The 19,209-nt window shown below is 36.4% G+C and overlaps 2 protein-coding genes and 1 long non-coding RNA gene across 3 annotated transcripts; 2 read left to right on the forward strand and 1 right to left on the reverse strand.

The window, feature by feature from the left end:
• The first annotated feature begins 185 nt into the window (after positions 1-185).
• On the forward strand, positions 186-4,540 carry LOC140784702 (cytokinin riboside 5'-monophosphate phosphoribohydrolase LOG3-like). The gene is made up of 7 exons (XM_073132231.1): positions 186-337; positions 894-991; positions 1,075-1,105; positions 2,136-2,232; positions 2,760-2,833; positions 3,576-3,719; positions 4,328-4,540. Exons 1-7 carry the CDS (start codon positions 236-238, stop codon positions 4,418-4,420), a joined length of 639 nt encoding a protein of 212 aa, XP_072988332.1. The 5' UTR covers positions 186-235; the 3' UTR covers positions 4,421-4,540.
• Positions 4,541-5,967: 1,427 nt separating this feature from the next.
• On the reverse strand, positions 5,968-7,850 carry LOC140784930 (uncharacterized). Its single transcript, XR_012108339.1, has 3 exons — positions 7,816-7,850; positions 7,028-7,059; positions 5,968-6,554 (listed from the first exon to the last, which is right to left on the reverse strand). It is a non-coding gene; the product is annotated as an uncharacterized lncRNA (long non-coding RNA).
• A 6,487-nt stretch (positions 7,851-14,337) lies between these two features.
• On the forward strand, positions 14,338-18,360 carry LOC140784701 (cytokinin riboside 5'-monophosphate phosphoribohydrolase LOG1-like). Its single transcript, XM_073132229.1, has 7 exons — positions 14,338-14,597; positions 15,162-15,259; positions 15,343-15,373; positions 15,844-15,943; positions 16,475-16,545; positions 17,288-17,431; positions 18,056-18,360. The coding sequence occupies exons 1-7, from the start codon at positions 14,466-14,468 to the stop codon at positions 18,146-18,148; spliced, it is 669 nt and encodes a 222-aa protein (XP_072988330.1). The 5' UTR covers positions 14,338-14,465; the 3' UTR covers positions 18,149-18,360.
• The last annotated feature ends 849 nt before the right edge of the window (positions 18,361-19,209 follow it).

A 19,209-nucleotide genomic window follows, 5' to 3' on the forward strand; every position in this document is an offset into this window, starting at 1 on the left:
TATACTTAAATGGGTCAAACGGGTCAGTGGTATAAATCCGAACACGACTCGATAACTAATTGTCTTACGCGGGTTAACTTTATGATCCGAACCCGATTAGACTAAACCCGAACCTGATTAAGAGCCGGGTTATGTCAATTTTTTCCACCCCTCAGTATGTGCTCCGCTCCTCTCCTTGCCATCGTTCACCGGCAAGGCACAACAAAGACAGAGAGAGTAATGGAGAGGGAGAGTGATGAAACCATCAAGATTCAAGAGGATATGTGTCTTCTGTGGAAGCAGCCAAGAGAAGAAGAAGACCTACCACGATGGTGCCATTGAGCTTGGCAGTGAGTTGGTATGCATGCTAAGGATTCCTCTCCAACTTCTTAAAGCAATTTTTGTGATGATGGTATTGCTTGATATGAAGTATGTTTGCGTTTGCCATCGGAAATTTTGTTCCTTTTTTTAAGCATTCAAATAGCTTTTGGCATTGTGTTTTCTTGGCTTGGTTTATGTTTGCCTTTTTTTTTTATATAATGGATAATTCATCTATCACATTTACTAGTGGAGTTTGATTCTCACATCGCAATACCTATCTAGCTGACTCAAATTTCTACCCTTTCTCTGTACTAATTTTTGGAGTCTTCTCATGGTACCTCTTTTCTTTCTAGCCCCACATATCCTGTTATCTTAATTACCATCCTTCATTGTTTCCAATAATGTGTGTTGGCGTTTACTCCATGATCCCCTAAGCATTAACCAACTGTGCGTAGATGGATTTAGTTGATCAGTTTCAAACAAAAAGTTGGGAATTTGTAGAATCTAAGACATGGGTTTATTTTACTTTCACAAGAATGTTGATCGAGGTGACATCTATTCTCGTGTGAAATAGTTAGCTGGTTTTGTTTCAGGTGTCAAGGAACATTGATCTGGTGTACGGTGGAGGGAGTATTGGCTTGATGGGTTTGGTCTCCCGAGCTGTTTATGATGGTGGAAGGCATGTCATTGGGTATGTGAAGCTTTGTTATTTGGTCAAGTAGTTTAAGATTAATTCTCAGTAGTTATTTATGTCATGTTATTGTCTATGTGCAGCGTGATTCCCAAAACTCTCATGCCTCGAGAGGTATGTCTGTCTTTTTACTGATTTCAATCTTTCATTTTTCTTTTCTCTCTTCCTTTTTCCTATATATATAAATTTCATTTGGATGACCTTCTTACATTATTAGCATTGCAAAGAAGGTGAAAAGACTTAGCCAATTTGTTCTCTGGAATGACCACTTTGGAATCTTTTTTAATTCACTTGTTTTGTTTTGAATTCTGCTCAAAAGATTTGTTTATTATTTAACCTTTCATATGTACAGCTACTGTTATAAATAATCTCAATTTCTTCCCCCCGGCGGCAACATCCATCACTGTTTTTCTGCGATGAGCTATAAATGACTTATTTGGAGACTCTCTCTCACCTAGGGGTGAAAACGGATCGGATAGTGCTCAACCCATATCCGGATCCATATTTTTAGTCTGGATACGGATATTGGACGGATAGCAAAATTTAAAACCATATCCTAACTAAACAGATACGGATAATTTTCGGATAAAGGATCGGATCTTAAACAGATATTGATTGAATTTAAAATAATTATAATATTTTATTTAGATATAATTAATATAAAATTATTAATAGTTTTACAACAAATAATTTTTTTGTATGTCAAATATATAAAATTAGAGAAATTAATCTCTTTAAATAATATATAACATATTATTAGTAACAATATTAATATTTACTATTTAAATAAGCAAACTAAAAACTGTAAATTATTTTAAAAAATATGCGGGTAAACGGATATCTGATATCCGTATCCGAATCTGAAAAATATATCCGACCCGTATCCGAATCCGTATCTGAATTTTTTTCAAAAATTCTATCCGTATCTGAATCAGATAGAAATTTTTTATCCGAATCCGATCTGAATCGGGTCGGATAGCGGGTCGAGTCGGAGTTAATCCGACCCATTTTCACCCCTACTCTCACCCCCTTCCTCTCTCTCTCACTCTCCCTCTCCCTCTTTCTTGTTTTATGCTCAAAGTACTTTTCTAGAGATTAAAACAGAAAAGAATGATGTTTATGTGCTCTTTTGTTACCTTTGCAGATAACTGGTGAGACAGGAGGGAAGATCAAGGCAGTGGCAGATATGCACCAAAAAAAGGCTGAGATGGCTAGACAGTCTGATGCCTTTATTGCTTACCTGGTTAGTGTAAAAGCCTTCATATTTAACACTGATATCTCGAGGCAAATAAAAAGAGAGATCCCAAATACTTGACTTACAGGGAAGAGGGTCATTATACAGGAAGACAAATATGGAGTTTAGTAATGGACCTCGGTGCTCAGTCTTTAGGTAAAAGGACAAATAGGAAACAGGGTAGTAAATCTTTCCTATCTACATTTCATTGGAAGTCCAAAATCCAAAACTGAGTTTGTAAATTTTTTACTCTCTTCTTCTTTTATTTATGATTTTCACTCATGTAATTCACAGTCCAATTGGTAAGGTGGAGCATTTAGAAGGTAGAACACTAAATAAAAAAAAAATTATTCATTGCTCTTTAACATTTCAAGCTTTTCACTTGGCTCTTTAGCACAAATAGTAATGTTCAATGGCTGCAGGGCTTGATTATCACACATATTTGATAAAAGCATATGTTATCCAATATTGTGCTAGAAAATTCTTCAGCATCTTCATGAATTATACATGGTAATGCTGATTTGGGTTATTGTGCAGGGGGATATGGGACTCTTGAAGAGTTGCTTGAAGTAATTACATGGGCTCAACTGGGAATACATGACAATCCAGTAATGATCTTTTCTCTGCCTCCACTTGGTCAATTACGTGTTTCATGCATTTTTCATACTAGCAGAACAATATGTGCTTGTTTAGTCCGTTTTCTTGCTTTTTAATTTGTTATTTCTTTTACAGTTTGAGCATCAATACAAGTTGAAAAGTAAGGTATATGCCAAAAAACTAACAAGAAATGTTTGAGCTACTAGAACTTAGACTAAATTATAAATAGATCCTTGAGATTTTCAAACTAGCCACAATTTAGGCTTCTGATGTCATCATGACTAGAAGGATCTAAAACTAATTTTTGTGAACAAGATGACATATTAATGAGGGCTCATTCAAACAAGAAGAATAAAGATAGAGATAGAAAGGGAAAGATATGACAAAATTGCTTGAATGTTATAGACTTCTATATGTAGTTCATCTTTGCTGTTAGATTAAATTTCCTGTTAGTCTAATTTTGCTTCAAACAGAGTCCAACAAAGCTATTAAACTTTTGTAAGAAGAATTGAGGCTTATCAAATTGGTTTTTGTCAAAACAAACCAATCTGAGTAATCTCATCTCCTTTGCCGGAACATTTTACTTTATTATTGTGTCTTTATATTACTCTTCTGTTTTCTGTTTGGCTAAGACTAGAGAAACTCATTTTAGAAACTTATCTTACGATATTCAGGTTCATTGCTCTTGCATTTTATTGTAGGAAGTACATAGTTGACTACATGCCATTAACTCTAACCATTCAAACTTTGTAGGTGGGATTGCTTAATGTAGATGGATACTACAACTCATTGCTTTCTTTCATTGACAAAGCTGTAGAGGAAGGTTTCATCAACCCTACTGCTCGCCATATCATTGTATTAGCTCCAACTGCAAAGGAATTGGTCAAGAAATTAGAGGTAATAGGACTTTCCCTTGCAACAAATATGCTTATTTATGAAGAAATTCAATCTAAATCTTCATCCCATGCACTTAATGTAACTTTGCGGCACATATATCTAGCAGGGTTTTCTCATATATCTTTTCCTTTTATGGATGATTTAGATTGTCAATGATATGCAGAAGAAATAGAGCGACAGGATAATCTTATATTATGATGATTCTTTTATGTGATTTCCTTAAATAAGATTCATCTGAAACCAGAAACTGTGCATCTACCATGAGGTAGTACTTGTCAAGTTCATAAATTGATTCTCTTGGTTGTATAGAACTCTTTTTCTTTTATGCTGTTGGTTTTCTCTCAAACAGTCGTTTCGGATGATTAAAGTGCTTGATTTATATACTAGGCAAATTTCTTTCAAGCGACATAAAGGTCAACAAAATATATGAACTCAGATGCCGCTACTTTTACTTATTTATGTATCCATTTGAAACATATGTTTACTTGAACAAGGATATTCTCTCGACTCTACTTTGTTCGGTATTTCATCTCATGCATTCCTCGACATTGTTCTACGCAGTCACGATTATCTTGAGGGTATTGAAGTTAGTTTTCTTGTTCATGTAGGAGTACTTCCCTTGTCAAGAGGGTGTTGCTGCCAACTTGAATTGGGACATCGAACAGCTAAGTTACTCCCAGAAATGTGAGGTTTCCATGTAAGAAGACTGGAAATCTAATCCAAGGCAAGGGTGGAAGCACATTTTGCATTTTGGTAGTAAAGAGAAGATCAAAAAATATTATAGCACAAACATCTGATTTACACGTCTTTGATTCTTTCTTTTTTTTCTGTAAATTATGGAGAAGGTCATCTAAATGTAAAACTTTTCAGTTTGCTCTTTATTGTACTCAAATATATGCATGCTTGATTCTTCTATGATTCAACTTCAGGGTTTAGCTTTGAAATTAGTGAAATTTTCAAATAACACCTTATGTTTTAATCATTTATACCCCACCCCTATTACTTTGACTAAATGCCATTAATCTTAATTTATAGTTTATGTAACTCTATTGGATAAATTACCAAATTAATCAAATATATCATGCTTTCTTTTTATACGGATTCAAATATATCATGTTGATCAACAGTAACCAAACCCTTTCTAAGCTACAATATTCCACTTTAGCGCACCAACCCTCTCTATTATCTGATCTCTTTCTCCAAACCAAACTCATACCCCCACTGAAATGGGAAAGAGGTCATAGCCACAAATATTGGTTATAACCCCATTAAACGAAATAGAGAAGAGAGGAAAGGGTAATTTAGATATTTTGGAAATTATCATTAGTATTTTAATAGAATATTTCTTAGAATATTTCTTGGTTGATGCGCTAATGTTTAAAAATAGTGAAGTTAACTCGGGGTGTTAGATAAAATAAAATAGAAAGGAAAAAAGAACTTGTTGGGTTACAAAATTCTCAAAGCAAGATTGTTATTTGAAAATTTCTTTTGAAATTACTGCATGGAGTCTCTTTTGCCTCTTCTAGTCTTCACAAATTTTGCTGTCATTACTTCAAATATTACAAGCTCCTAACTTGACCATTTCTCTTTCTAACCAGTGCCTTAAGAATCATTCTTAAGAATGTACAAGGAGAATAAAAAAAATGAAGCCAAGTAGGCTTTGCTTCAGTGAAAAGAGTACACATACTGGAAATGCTTTAAGAAACAAGAGGAAGTCTTGTGTCAGTTGTAAACCTTCAAGTATTATCCAGGACTTCAACATCTGCTTGTCAAACGAACAACAGAGTGGGAATTTGTAACTCATGCCATTAAGCAAATCAAGTAGTTAAGAGTAAATTAAGAAAAAAATGCTTAGAAGAAGTCATCAAAAGACTAATAAAGTTGAATTTTTTTTATAACTAAGATCTTTGTCTAGTAAGTACTATGTTTGGAAGGGTTCTATGAATCGGATGGTCCTCCAAAGACCATCCGATTCTAATTAAGCAAAACAAGAATGTTCCTCCAAAGCTTTGGAGGTATGAGTGATATCTAACAATATAGAAAAGAGTTTTAGTAAAGTGGAGTCCTTTCAGAGTGAATACTAAGTTCAAACAAACGACCTTATTATCTGATGGAGGCTGGCGATCCATTGCCTTTGCTTGCAGTCCCAAAAAGTGCATTATATTCAACCACCCAACTTAGCTTCAACCAAAAGGAAACAAACTCAGATGGAAATTAATTAGAATAATTTAGTTATAAGGTCCTTTGCCTTCTTTTTTATCTTTCTCTATTTTATCTTACAAGATAAGAGAAGTTATTAGTATTAACTATACAATCATATGCTCGTATAAGAACAAACGAACACTTAACGGCGTCAAGAATCTATCTGACCACCCACCCTTCCAAACTTTGAGAATAGAATGACACAATTCCTTCTCCTCTCAAGGTGTAAACCGCACCGGCTTCTTCAACTCCTGCCGCATCGGCACCGGTGAGTTCTGCGGAGAGGAGTTACTGACGTGGGCACTTGACCCACGACCGACGGTTGCATTGCCGTCGTCCAGTCCCACGGTTGAGGCGGTGACGGACGTCGAGGCGTTCGCCGCTCGTCGCATCGCAGTTTCGACAGTTTCATCGTAAGCAGCTCCGACATAAGTTCAGGTATTACTCATACCAATGGCGAACATGGGCCGCATGCTTCATGCAGGCGGTGCGGCGGCAGCAGAAGCGGAGGAGGACGTCGGTAGAGCTCAGCCTTTTAGAACGTTGCAGCAAGGAGAGAGATGTGGTGGAGCCGGGGCCACCCGATAATGAAGAAGTAATGAATGTCTCTGAGTCCATGGAGGAGGAGAAGAGCTGATGTTTGAGAGAGAGAGAGAGAGAGAGAGAGATGAATTTAACTTGCATTAAGCTTAGGGTGAGGTAGATAGACCTATACCAATATATACAAATTCAAATCTAATCTAGCCCATGTAAGCTGTCCCTTCACAGAACAAGATGATATACTTGCATTACAGTCGGAACATTGTGAATGTGACAGGTTAACTATGTCAATGAAAGAGTTCTGCTTGGTTTAAGCAGATTTCAGAATGTCTCAGGAGAATCAGAGGTCTTGGAGAACTTAAGTAGAATTGATACTTACTAAATCAAGCATCCACACTCAAATATAAATCTACTTAGTAATGGCATAGACAAATATTTGAATCCCTCTATCAACTGTAAGAAGATACCAGCAGTATCAATAACTCATTATTATTCGTCATATCTTCTAATCATTAACATGTCTGAGTTATCGTGATGAATACGCAATAATGAAAGAGCAAGCTTACATTGGCATCTTCCTCCATTCTCCATTGGTCTTCTGTAAAGCAAAACAAAAACTTACGTTAGCACATGAAATGGTTGTAGATGAACAAGTACAATATTATGTAAACTATGATCAAGTAAGAAAAGAAATTAGGAATTGGAAAAATATATATTTACACTTGACGAGTTGACGGCCAGCATGAAGCCAATAATAAGAAAAACACAACGCGCTTGTTATTGACAAGTAATATCCAAAAAAGAAATAAGAATAAATATCTATACGTCAGCTGACTTCAACCTATAATCCAACTCTGGATGTAATGACCCAACTGGCAAGCTCGCCTTTATTTAATGTCGCACTCTGTTCGGATGATATCTTGTAAACTCATTCCATGACCTCAATAAAACCATTAGCCATTACGTGAAACGAAGAAACCTAGCACACAAGCTGTGATATTGGTCTACCCCATAACTCGGGTCTGATTCTAATTGAATTTATCCATGAGAATGGAAAGAGTGAGTACAGAAGGGTTTCCCAAGTGGCAGGATACAAGAGAAGACCTCTTGTTGCCTTGCAAAAGAGGCTTCAAAATCAAGGTTCTTGAGGATCAATTCGATCATTCAGGATCATCAATTGCTTTCTCCAAAGCTTTATCCAGATTGTACTAGCACCCATCTAAGAGTACACACCACCAAAAACTTTTTCCACAGAGAATTAAAAGAAAATAGAATATTTGAAAGCCAAAAGATGTAAATGATAACGGCAAAATAAATATAAATCCTAGATATCTCTACGAGAAGGACGGCTTACCTCGATCCTTTTGTCGATTCTCCTATTGTAGAAACTATTGAAAGTGAGAGCAGCGGAAATGGAGATGCAAAAAAGAGAGGATTGGTAGAATTATCCGGATCCAAATACACTCTAAAACCAATAACAATATTGGCGTATTTGATTATATCGGATCCGACTTGATCCGTTTACCTTTATCGGATTTGGATTCGAGTGGCATCTTACATAGTGTTTTAAAACTATGGCCCATTAACCAGCCCATCTAAGAGTGGAAGTATTTGGAAATTTTTGATCTTTTTGCAAGGGTTTTCACTTCAAACCTTATATTATGTGTTTATCCATATTGTACCAAATTCTCATAAAATGACTGAAATTTGAACGTCTGGCAGAGTGTATCCAAGATAATTACTAGGCCCAAACTTTAGCAGGTTTAGTTAATTTGCATCCACCATGCCATGCAGATTATCCAATTCTACACCATCCAAGACACTCAAAAACATTGGAATTAGATGTCATGATTCAATCGAAGAACCTTCTTTTGGTGCCTCGATCTCTTGGAATCTTTTACATAAACAAGACGTTAGTCAAAAAAGATCATGCAAAAGCCAAAACTTTAGGGCTAAATTGTAGGCTTTGCTTACTGCTCGAGCATTTGCCTGACAGTTTTCATGTGCTCACGATCTTTGTGAATTTAAGTCATTCACCATCTCCATCTCCTTGTTTGATGCCTACTTGGACATATTGCAAAACATGGACAAACATAACAAGCAAATTAAGACAAGAGATAGATTCGATGCTTCAGAAAGAAGTTTACTTTGTGTAACTAATGAAGATATCAATGTCGGCCAACGATATAAGCGACAAAAGAAATAGATCCCAGTATCTTAAGAAGTAAGAATTATATATTAGCACTTTGTAATTAGTCAGTCAAAGGTAGTGTAGCCCATGAAGTTCTAGCAAAACAATATATGCAACAAATGCATGCATTATATGATAGTAAACTAGGATTGGCATTAGAGGTAAAAAGTTAATAATTTGACTTGCTGCAACAACTTCCAACTATTTGGTTGAATATTCTTTTCAATTTTATCTAGGAAAATCTACGCTTAATACTCTATCATTTCTATATGTGTTTACGGTTTGCACCCTATACTTTTAATATTTGTAAATCACACCATGCATTTTATTTATTATTTGTATAATATATGTTAGGTTAGGGTAACACTAAGATATGTATAAAAACAATACTAAAAGGACTAAAATCTTCTTATCTTTTTCTTCTTTCTTTTTGTCAAAATCTCAAACGGGCGGGGTGGGTGGTCTGGTTGTTAGTGAGGAGCTTGGAAGGGATTCACCAGAAACGAGGAACCTACGTGGATGTCTATTTAAGTTCAGTTAATAAGATCTAGTAGCAAAGTGTTCTCTGCAAAAATTTTGTGAAACACTAGGTTCAATTTAGTAAACTATATGGTGGCATTTGAGTGTAGGTTAACTCCAAATTTTAGTTAGGCTAGTCTCAGACAAACTCTCATTTCTTAACCTTAAATATGATACTACTATGTTTAAAGTTGTAAAACATAATTAAAAATACTCGTAATAGGTGGCAAATCAAGACCCGGAAAGAGGGCAAGCCAGTGGTGGGCATTTGGGAAAGTCAGGTCGATCGAGTATCTTGATTCAAGCGAGGGTTTAGAGGAAGAGTGAAAGTAAATGAGAGGCCATGGGGCAGGAAAAATGAGTTGAACTATGGAACCTCCAAGCCAGTGGAGCGACTCAAAGGTACGCTCTTCCTCTTGATTTTCTCGGGTTTTCCATTCTTATTCCCTCGTACAAGAAGCCAAACTAGTGCTTCATCACTAGCGATATAATCATATGTCTATTACACTCTGAACAACTGACTAATTGCCCACCACTGCATACTAAGAATCTAAGTCGTAAGCGCATTGTTATGAGTCGGTATCGCATCTCGATATTATCTATCGAAGCCATTGACTCAACATCATCACACTACCTGTGCGACAGTTATGAGTTACCACTCAAAGACACCCTCACCCTATGTTATCAAGTACTACTATATCTATATCATTCTATCATTTAATCTCTAGCTAAAATACCCTAAAATGTTTGACACTTGTCAATCGACAGTAAAAATTACCTCATTGCTCAGCGAGTAATATGTTTGATTATCTGTGATCCACAGACTAAGACCTCAAACATAGACTTTATTATATAATAATATAATATAATTTCTTCACGCCTTACTCTGGCTGAGTAGGTACCGGGTGCTATTGAGACGTAAACGTCACTGTCTTCGTAATAGTGCATATGTATTAATAACATGATATTATGCAACAAAAATAAGCATAATAGAAACATCATCATTATGGAGTAATATTTGCTACTATACACAATCATGCTAATAGATATGTATAGCAATCATGACTATCAGTCATATTAACCACCGAATTAAATTAATATTTTTGACTATAGTATTCAAGGTACTCTCTCATATGTGACTATTCTAAATTATAGGGTGACATATCATATCAAGCAACAATAGTAAGATAAGATAGTCCACTTGCGCGGATGCACTACATTTTTTCTAGTGACAAGCTATTCCACTCTAATCCCAGTCTATTCTAGGTGGGCGCTAGATTAGAAGAGCTCTGCAATAAAATACTAAGTCAAAACTAGCATCGCAACATTTAAGATAAAAGAATAGAAAAAGGATCGCGATGGACTTGGGTTTAGGCTTGGCCAGGCTAGACCAATCCCATGAGCTCAGGCTAGGGTAAGCCAGACTAGCCTAACCCACCCACCTGATTAGGCTCAACTAGCTCAACCCGAGCCCTTACTCTAGGGCTTGGGTTCGCCTAATAAGGGGGTCACCCCATCCCCAATCTCGCACACATAGCCACGAAAGGGAGAGGAAAGGCGTCGGCAACCCACATCACCAAATGACCAACTAAGAGGGGAGCAGAGCAAGTAGGGGAGGTTGTCGTAAGGAGATCTTGGCTAAGGAACAAGAAATAGGTCCAACACACACCAACTAACAATCAAGGAGGCGAGAAAGAAGATGGAGCAGACCGGGTAGCTCTAACGCTAAGGAAGGCAAAGGAGGGATGAAACAACAAGTAGTCGACCATGGATAACACCAAAGGGGAAACTAGTGTCTACCGTATCCTTAGGGGAGGGGCACGGCAGAAGAGCTCAAAGCTCCAATAGGCGCGAACGTCATTAGCAAGATTGGGCCTAACTAGACGATATATGTGGCTCAAAAAGGTTCCAAATAGTGGCCACCTAATCCCTCAAGCTCGTCGACCACGGTTTCATTGCCCACAAAACATCTCTAAAGAAGAAGATAGAGGAGAAACCAAAACGCTCACCCGGCGCCCCAAAGGGAAAAATTACACCAAGAGCGAGGTCTCATCAACTCTGACATGATGAATAGAGAAATTAGAGAGAGTTTTGAAGAGCTCAGTGGAGAGGTATTTCGATCAAGAAAGGGGAAGAAGGAAAAAAAAAAGACGAGTGAGAGAAAAGGTTGTCGGGCCATTTGCCCTAGAGATATAGGCAGTCTTACTTAAAGAAGGGGACCTCAATATCAAATATTTCTGCTCTGTTACAAATGACAAGAGAAATATTAATCATACCTCTTTTTTCATGATTAATAGTTTGATTATTACTAATCCCAATTTTAGCTATATTTAATTTAAGGCTAAGTTTCGAACTTGACTAGCTGACACTATTTCTTAGTATTGATTTAGATACATTAAATTAAGCCAAGAAAAATATGATGTTTGGTTGTAAACTAATCTAAATTATAATTATTACTATTGATGTGATGCAAAAAAAACCATGTATTAGTTTTAGAGTAAAATAAATTATATATAAATTTAATAGATTAAAGTGCCTTTTGACTCTAATGATAAAAATGATAGTTTTAAATCATGTCAATGATAAAATTAAAATTAATTAAAATTTATATTTTATTTATTGAGAAGTGAATTTTATTAGAAATAAAAAAATTTAGTTATCGAGTCCTATCAAGGAACCCTATGAACTCAAAGCAAACAAGAAAGAGATTGGTTATTGCTTCTTTGATTTCTACAAATTCATTTTTCACTAATAAATAAAGTACACTAAATAATATTAACAAAAGATTTACGAGGAAAGAGAGAGAGCGAGAGGAGATAAATGATTAAAATAACGAGTCGAGTGAAGTGATATGTATCGACAGCAAAACAGTAATTTAATTTTGCTATTAAACACTTGGTGCTCCATACCAAGATGAAGCGAAAACCTTCAAATCCTATCTTTATCCAAACGGTAAAAAGGCCGGATGTTAAATGTAAAAAAAATTCAAACTTTTTAAAGTGTTTGACTATGGAGATCAAGCTTTTAAGTATTTGTGCGGCCCATCTGACGTGGACTCTCTTTCCATGAGACGGCTCATTAGCTAGCTCTGTCCACTAAGTTACAAGTCCCATCTTGCCGGTGTCATATCAAATTGCAACACCTACTGATATATCCTCCTTTCACCTCTGTCTTCCTTGCCCTGCCCCTGCAACATTTGAAGGTGGGAGTCATCCAAAGTGTCGTCGATGGACATGCTCTGCATCCATCCTCCTAGTGGTAGATGAATGGACCAATCAATCTAAAGCTAGGGAGAGTTGAGAGATCCACTGCAGCTAAGGTTGCAGGACTTCTCTAAGCACCACAGCCAAGAGTGTGCTGCCAAGTAAGCCCTGGGAAGTGGAGTTATTACGCTTTGTCTGTGTTGGGTTTTTAGAGACCAAATACTTAATCCAGTTTGCGTAGTGTTGCACTGCAATGATGAGTGTCCCTTGAAGCTTTTGTTTGGTTTGGTATGACATTCAGATGATGCAAGCATGGAGATAAGTATTAACTTTTTATTATATTAGCCAACTTTGCCAAAACTGATGGTATATGGATGATAAATGGACACTAAACCCATCGAACTGTACCTAGAAGGAAGAAGGACCCGAGTTGAATGGACCGGGATCCCAACTCCCAACCACTGTATACTTAAGCGCTGGCACTGCAATCATAAGCCATATTAATTAGCTCCTGATGTCTTGGGAAATGAGGACTAATTTTAACAGAAGTGGTCACCTAGGAGATCCCAGTGACAAATAAAAATACATGAGGAGATATGTGGACATTGGAATATTATTTAAGTCATTATAATTTTGGAGAAAAAGGAAGGGGTGAGTAATAGCAAACTGGGAATTAATTAGTGGTGGTGGTGGTTGGGAGAGAGGGAGAATGGCGTGGATGGAGCAGAGCATGCTTGGTCTGGAGAGGGAGTTGGATGGAGTGTAACGCATATTGTTTCCTGTGGACATGGCAAGATGAGAGCATAGAGATGATGAGGAGATAAAAATAATAAATGGAGTGAATACTATATGTGTACTTATCCTTATACCTTTTATTGCTCCAATAATGATTGGCTAACCTCCCCATCTCTCACTCCGTGTCTATAGATAAAACGTGTGGTCCCTTTCTCTCTCTTCTCTCTCTCTCTCTCTCTCTCTCTCTCTCTAGAACTGAGTGCGGATTCGACGTGAGAGTGTGACTTCGCGCATCAAAATGATCTGGACCGTCGTCGCCGATTCAGATCGTCTGATGCGATTGTACACCCTTCAAAGAGTATATATGTAAATATTAAATTTTTGAAGGATATATGTATGCAAATCAAGGGTATTTTTGAAGTGAAATTGGATGTTGATGGAAGTCTGTGTGTGTGTGTGTGTGTAAGGCCAATGTGCATACATAACCAGCCCAGCATGAGGCATTTGATGCCACCTAGAGTAGCAAGTATTGCCTCAAGTACTTGATTTAAAGAATTAATGTCACACTGTTCGATATATAAAGAATTTCCGACAAGCTTTTATGAATTCAATGATATGGAAAGGTGATAAAAGAAGAGTAGACGGTAAAAATTTAGGACCTTCTTCAGATAACTTGCCGGTGATGGAGCCTTCGTAAACTCATTTGGTGACCACTAGTTTAAGAAAACATTTCAAAGTATATTCATTTTTTCAAAACTAAATCCTATTTTACTAAATCTAAATTTTATTTTTAAAAATTAAACCTTAAATCTAAATCATATTCCCAAAAACTAAACGATACTCTTTTATTTGGTTATGGTTAGTTTAAATCATCTCAAAATGTTGTATGCATACCGGAAAACATAAGGAGTTGTATTATGAAATTCTTAAAAACTAAGTATTAATAAAAGAAATATAAAGTATGGTTTAAATTTTTAATAAATATAGAGAGAAGATTCAAAGTTGTTCAAATAATAGATTAATTTTAAGGATAAAAGTGGTACTACAAAGCAACAGCTAAGAGATCCTTCCATCCTCATTAAAACCCCCAACCGTGTCAACCTGATTTGGGAGGCCATCCTCCTGTGCTGGCACGTGTGTACTGTGGGACCTGGTCGCACGTGCGCAACCTTCCCTTTCATGCGTGTGTTTGTGTGTGTATATATAGATAGATATAGGCTCGATTGGTGGCGCACTCGGAAGTGGTCAAGCCTAGTAGTGGATATTTGCTTCTCTCCTCTCCTTGCCATCGTTCACCAGCAAAGGAAACCAGAGAGAGAGAGAGAGAGAGAGAGAGAGAGAGAGAGAGAGAGAGTAATGGAGAGAGTAATGGAGAGGGAGAAGGAGATGAGACCATCAAGATTCAAGAGGATATGTGTCTTCTGTGGAAGCAGCCAAGGGAAGAAGAAGACCTATCACGATGCTGCCATTGAGCTTGGCATGGAGTTGGTATGCATGCTAATGATTCCTCTCCAACTTCTTAAAGCAATTTTTACGATGTTGGTATTGCTTGCTATGAAGTATTATTGTGTTTGCCATTGGAAATTTTGTTCCTTTTTTTGTTAGCTTTCAGTAGCTTTTGGCGTAGTGTTTTCTTGGCTTGTTTTATGTGCCATTTTTTTATAATGGATAATGCCTCTCTCTATCACATTTACTAGTGGAGTTTGATTCTCACATCACAATACCTATCTAGCTGACTCAAATTTCTACCCTTTCTCTGTACTAATTTTTGGAGTCTTCTCATGGTACCTCTTTTCTTTCTAGCCCCACATATCCTGTCATCTTAATTACCATCCTTCATTGTTTCCAATAATGTGTGTTGGCGTTTACTCCATGGTCCCCTAAGCATTAACCAAATGTGCGTATATGGATTTAGTTGATCAGTTTCAAACAAAAAGTTGGGAACCTGTAGAATCTAAGACATGGTTTTTTTTTTCTTTTTACTTGCACAAGAATGTGGGTTTCGAGGTGACATCTATCCTCGTGTGAAATAGTTAGCTGGTTTTGTTTCAGGTGTCAAGGAACATTGATCTGGTGTACGGTGGAGGGAGTATTGGCTTGATGGGTTTGGTCTCTCAAGCTGTTTATGATGGTGGAAGGCATGTCATTGGGTATGTGAAGATTTATTATTTGGTCAAGTAGTTTAAGATTAATTCTCAGTAGTTATTTATGTCATGTTATTGTCTATGTGCAGGGTGATTCCCAAGACTCTCATGCCTCGAGAGGTATGTCTGTCTTTTTACTGATTGCAATCTTTCATTTTTCTTTTTTCTCTTCCTTTTTCCACTTTTACTAGTTTCATTTGGATGGCCTTCTTACATTATTAGCATTGCAAAGAAGGTGACAAGACTTAGCCAATTTGTTCTCTGGAATGGCCCCTTCGGAATCTTTTCTAATTCACTTGTTTTGTGTTGAATTCTGCTCAAAAGATTTGTTTATTCTTTATCCTTTCATATGTATAGCTACTGTTGTAAATAGTCTCAATTTCTTTTGTCCCTCACCTGCAACATTCATCACCGTTTCTCTGCAATGAGCCATGAAATTATTTCTTTGGAGACTCTCTCTCTCTCTCTCTCTCTCTCTCTCTCTCTCTCTCTCTCTCTCTCTCTCTCTCTCTCTTTTATGCTAAAAGTACTTTTCTGGGGATTAAAACAGAAAAGGATGATATTTATGTGCTCTTTTGTTACCTTTGCAGATAACTGGTGAGACAGTGGGGGAGGTCAAGGCAGTGGCAGATATGCACCAAAGAAAGGCTGAGATGGCTAGACAGTCTGATGCCTTTATTGCATTACCTGGTTAGTGTAAAAGCCTGCATATTTGTCACTGATATCTCAAGGCGAAAATAAAAGGGGATATCCCAAATACTTTCTTACAGGGAAGAGGGTGATTGCACAGGAAGACAAATATGGAGTTTAGTAATGGAGCTCAGTGCTCAGTGTCTAGATAAAAAGACAAATAGGAAACAGGGTAGTAGGCCATACCTATCTACATTTCACTAGAAATCCAAAATCCAAAACTGAGAACGCAAAATTTGGCAATCTGTTCTTTTTTTCGTTTATGATTTTCATTCATGTAATTCACAGTCCAATTGGTAAGGTGGAGCATTTAGAAGGTAGAACACTAAATAAAAAAAAAATTATTCATTGCTCTTTAACATTTCAAGCTTTTCACTTGGCTCTTTAGCACTAATAGTAATGTTCAATGGCTGCAGGGCTTGATTATCACACATATTTGATAAAAGCATATGTTATCCAATATTGTGCTAGAAAATTATTAAGCATCTTCATGAATTATACATGGTAATGCTGATTTGGGTTATTGTGCAGGGGGATATGGGACTCTTGAAGAGTTGCTTGAAGTAATTACATGGGCTCAACTGGGAATACATGACAAGCCAGTAATGATCTTTTCTCTCCCTCCACTTGGTCAATTAAGTGTTTCATGCATTTTTCATACTAGCAGAAAAATATGTGCGTGTTTAGTCTGTTTTCTTGCTTTTTAATTTGTTATTTCTTTTACCAGTTTGAGCATGAATACAAGTTGAAAAGTAAGGTATATGCCAAAAAAATAACAAGAAATCTTTGAGCTACTAGAACCTAGACTAAACTATAAATAGATCCTTGAGATTTTCAAACTAGCCACAATTTGAGGCTTCTGATGTCATCATGACTAGAAGGATCTAAAACTAATTTTTGTGAACAAGATGACATATTAATGAGGGCTCATTCAAACAAGAAGAATAAAGATAGAGATAGAAAGGGAAAGATATGACAGTTGTTTGAATGTTGTTGACTTCTATATGTAGTTCATCTTTGCTGTTAGATTAAATTTCCTGTTAGTCTAATTTTGCTTCAAACAGAGTCCAACAAAGCTATTAAACTTTTGTAAGAAGAATTGAGGCTTATCAAATTGGTTTTTGTCAAAACAAACCAATCTGAGTAATCTCATCTCCTTTGCCGGAACATTTTACTTTATTATTGTGTCTTTATATTACTCTTCTGTTTTCTGTTTGGCTAAGACTAGAGAAACTCATTTTAGAAACTTATCTTACGATATTCAGGTTCATTGCTCTTGCATTTTATTGTAGGAAGTACATAGTTGACTACATGCCATTAACTCTAACCATTCAAACTTTGTAGGTGGGATTGCTTAATGTAGATGGATACTACAACTCATTGCTTTCTTTCATTGACAAAGCTGTAGAGGAAGGTTTCATCAACCCTACTGCTCGCCATATCATTGTATTAGCTCCAACTGCAAAGGAATTGGTCAAGAAATTAGAGGTAATAGGACTTTCCCTTGCAACAAATATGCTTATTTATGAAGAAATTCAATCTAAATCTTCATCCCATGCACTTAATGTAACTTTGCTTTTCATAACTTTGCGGCACATATATCTAGCAGGGTTTTCTCATATATCTTTTCCTTTTATGGATGATTTAGATTGTCAAGGATATGCAGAAGAAATAGAGCGACAGGATAATCTTATATTATGATGATTCTTTTATGTGATTTCCTTAAATAAGATTCATCTGAAACCAGAAACTGTGCATCTACCATGAGGTAGTACTTGTCAAGTTCATAAATTGATTCACTTGGTTGTATAGAACTCTTTTTCTTTTATGCTGTTGGTTTTCTCTCAAACAGTCGTTTCGGATGATTAAAGTGCTTGATTTATATACTAGGCAAATTTCTTTCAAGCGACATAAAAGGTCAACAAAATATATGAACTCAGATGCCGCTACTTTTACTTATTTATGTATCCATTTGAAACATATGTTTACTTGAACAAGGATATTCTCTCGACTCTACTTTGTTCGGTATTTCATCTCATGCATTCCTCGACATTGTTCTACGCAGTCACGATTATCTTGAGGGTATTGAAGTTAGTTTTCTTGTTCATGTAGGAGTACTTCCCTTGTCAAGAGGGTGTTGCTGCCAACTTGAATTGGGACATCGAACAGCTAAGTTACTCCCAGAAATGTGAGGTTTCCATGTAAGAAGACTGGAAATCTAATCCAAGGCAAGGGTGGAAGCACATTTTGCATTTTGGTAGTAAAGAGCAGATTGAAAATATTGTAGCATGAACATTGGATTACACGTTTTGATTCCTTTTTCTGTATATTATGGAGAAGGTCATCAACATGTAGAACTTTTCAGTTCACTCTTTATTGTACTCAAATATATGCATGTTGATTCTTCTATGATTCAACTTCAGGGTCTTGATCTCATTTTCCAAACCAAACTCAGCCACAAATATTGCTTATAACCTCTTATGCGAAATAGAGAAAGGGTAATTTAGATATTTTAAAAATTAGTAGAATATAATATTTCTTGGTTGATGCACTTATATTTGAAAATAGTTAGATTAAATTAATTCAAGATATTAGATGAAAAATATTAATAAAAAAGAGACGTTGGATTACAGAACCCTCAGAGATAGGATGTTATTAAAAGTTTCTCTCGAAATTACCATACGGAGTCTCTTTTGCCTCTTCAAGTCTTCACAATTTTTGCTGTCATTACTTCAAATATTACAAGCTCCTAACTTGATCATTTTTCTTTCTAAGCGCTGCCTTAAGAATCATTCCTAAGAATGTAAAAGAAGAGGAAGAAGAAGAAGAAGAAATAATTGAACCCATGTAGGCTTTGCTTCACTGAAAAGAGTATACATACTGGAAATGCTTTAAGAAACAAGAGGAAGCCTTGTGTCAGTTGTAAACCTTCAAGTATTATCCAGGGCTTCAACATCTGCCTGTCAGACGAACAACTGAGTGGGAATTTGTAACTCATGCCATTAAGTTAATCAACTAGTTAGAGTAAATTAAGGGGAAAAATGCTTGGAAGAGGTCATCAAACGACTAATAAAGTTGAAATTTTTATAACTAAATTCTTTGTCTAACCAATCGCCAATCGCCACATATTAGTACTATGTTGGAAGGTTCTATGAATCGTATGGTCATCCAAGACCTAATACCTCTCTTAATTAAGCAAAACCAAAGGGGTCCTCCAAAGCTCTAGAGGTATGAGTGATATCTAAGTAACATTATAGAAAAGAGTT

Source organism: Typha latifolia, chromosome 3 (genome assembly GCF_019914945.1).
Source record: "Typha latifolia isolate L0001 chromosome 3, TyphaL0001v2, whole genome shotgun sequence".
NCBI classification, from domain to species: domain Eukaryota; kingdom Viridiplantae; phylum Streptophyta; class Magnoliopsida; order Poales; family Typhaceae; genus Typha; species Typha latifolia.

What these genes read in the sequence shown, in the direction of transcription:
- LOC140784701 (XM_073132229.1), top strand. Translation starts at nt 14,466, where the DNA reads ATGGAGAGAGTAATGGAGAGGGAGAAGGAGATGAGACCATCAAGATTC. An exon ending in GGTGGAAGGCATGTCATTGG is followed by an intron (nt 15,260 to 15,342) that starts GTATGTGAAGAT and finishes GTCTATGTGCAG; the next exon opens with GGTGATTCCCAAGACTCTCA. An exon ending in TGGGAATACATGACAAGCCA is followed by an intron (nt 16,546 to 17,287) that starts GTAATGATCTTT and finishes CAAACTTTGTAG; the next exon opens with GTGGGATTGCTTAATGTAGA.
- LOC140784702 (XM_073132231.1), top strand. Translation starts at nt 236, where the DNA reads ATGAAACCATCAAGATTCAAGAGGATATGTGTCTTCTGTGGAAGCAGC. An exon ending in TGGGAATACATGACAATCCA is followed by an intron (nt 2,834 to 3,575) that starts GTAATGATCTTT and finishes CAAACTTTGTAG; the next exon opens with GTGGGATTGCTTAATGTAGA. An exon ending in AATTGGTCAAGAAATTAGAG is followed by an intron (nt 3,720 to 4,327) that starts GTAATAGGACTT and finishes TTGTTCATGTAG; the next exon opens with GAGTACTTCCCTTGTCAAGA.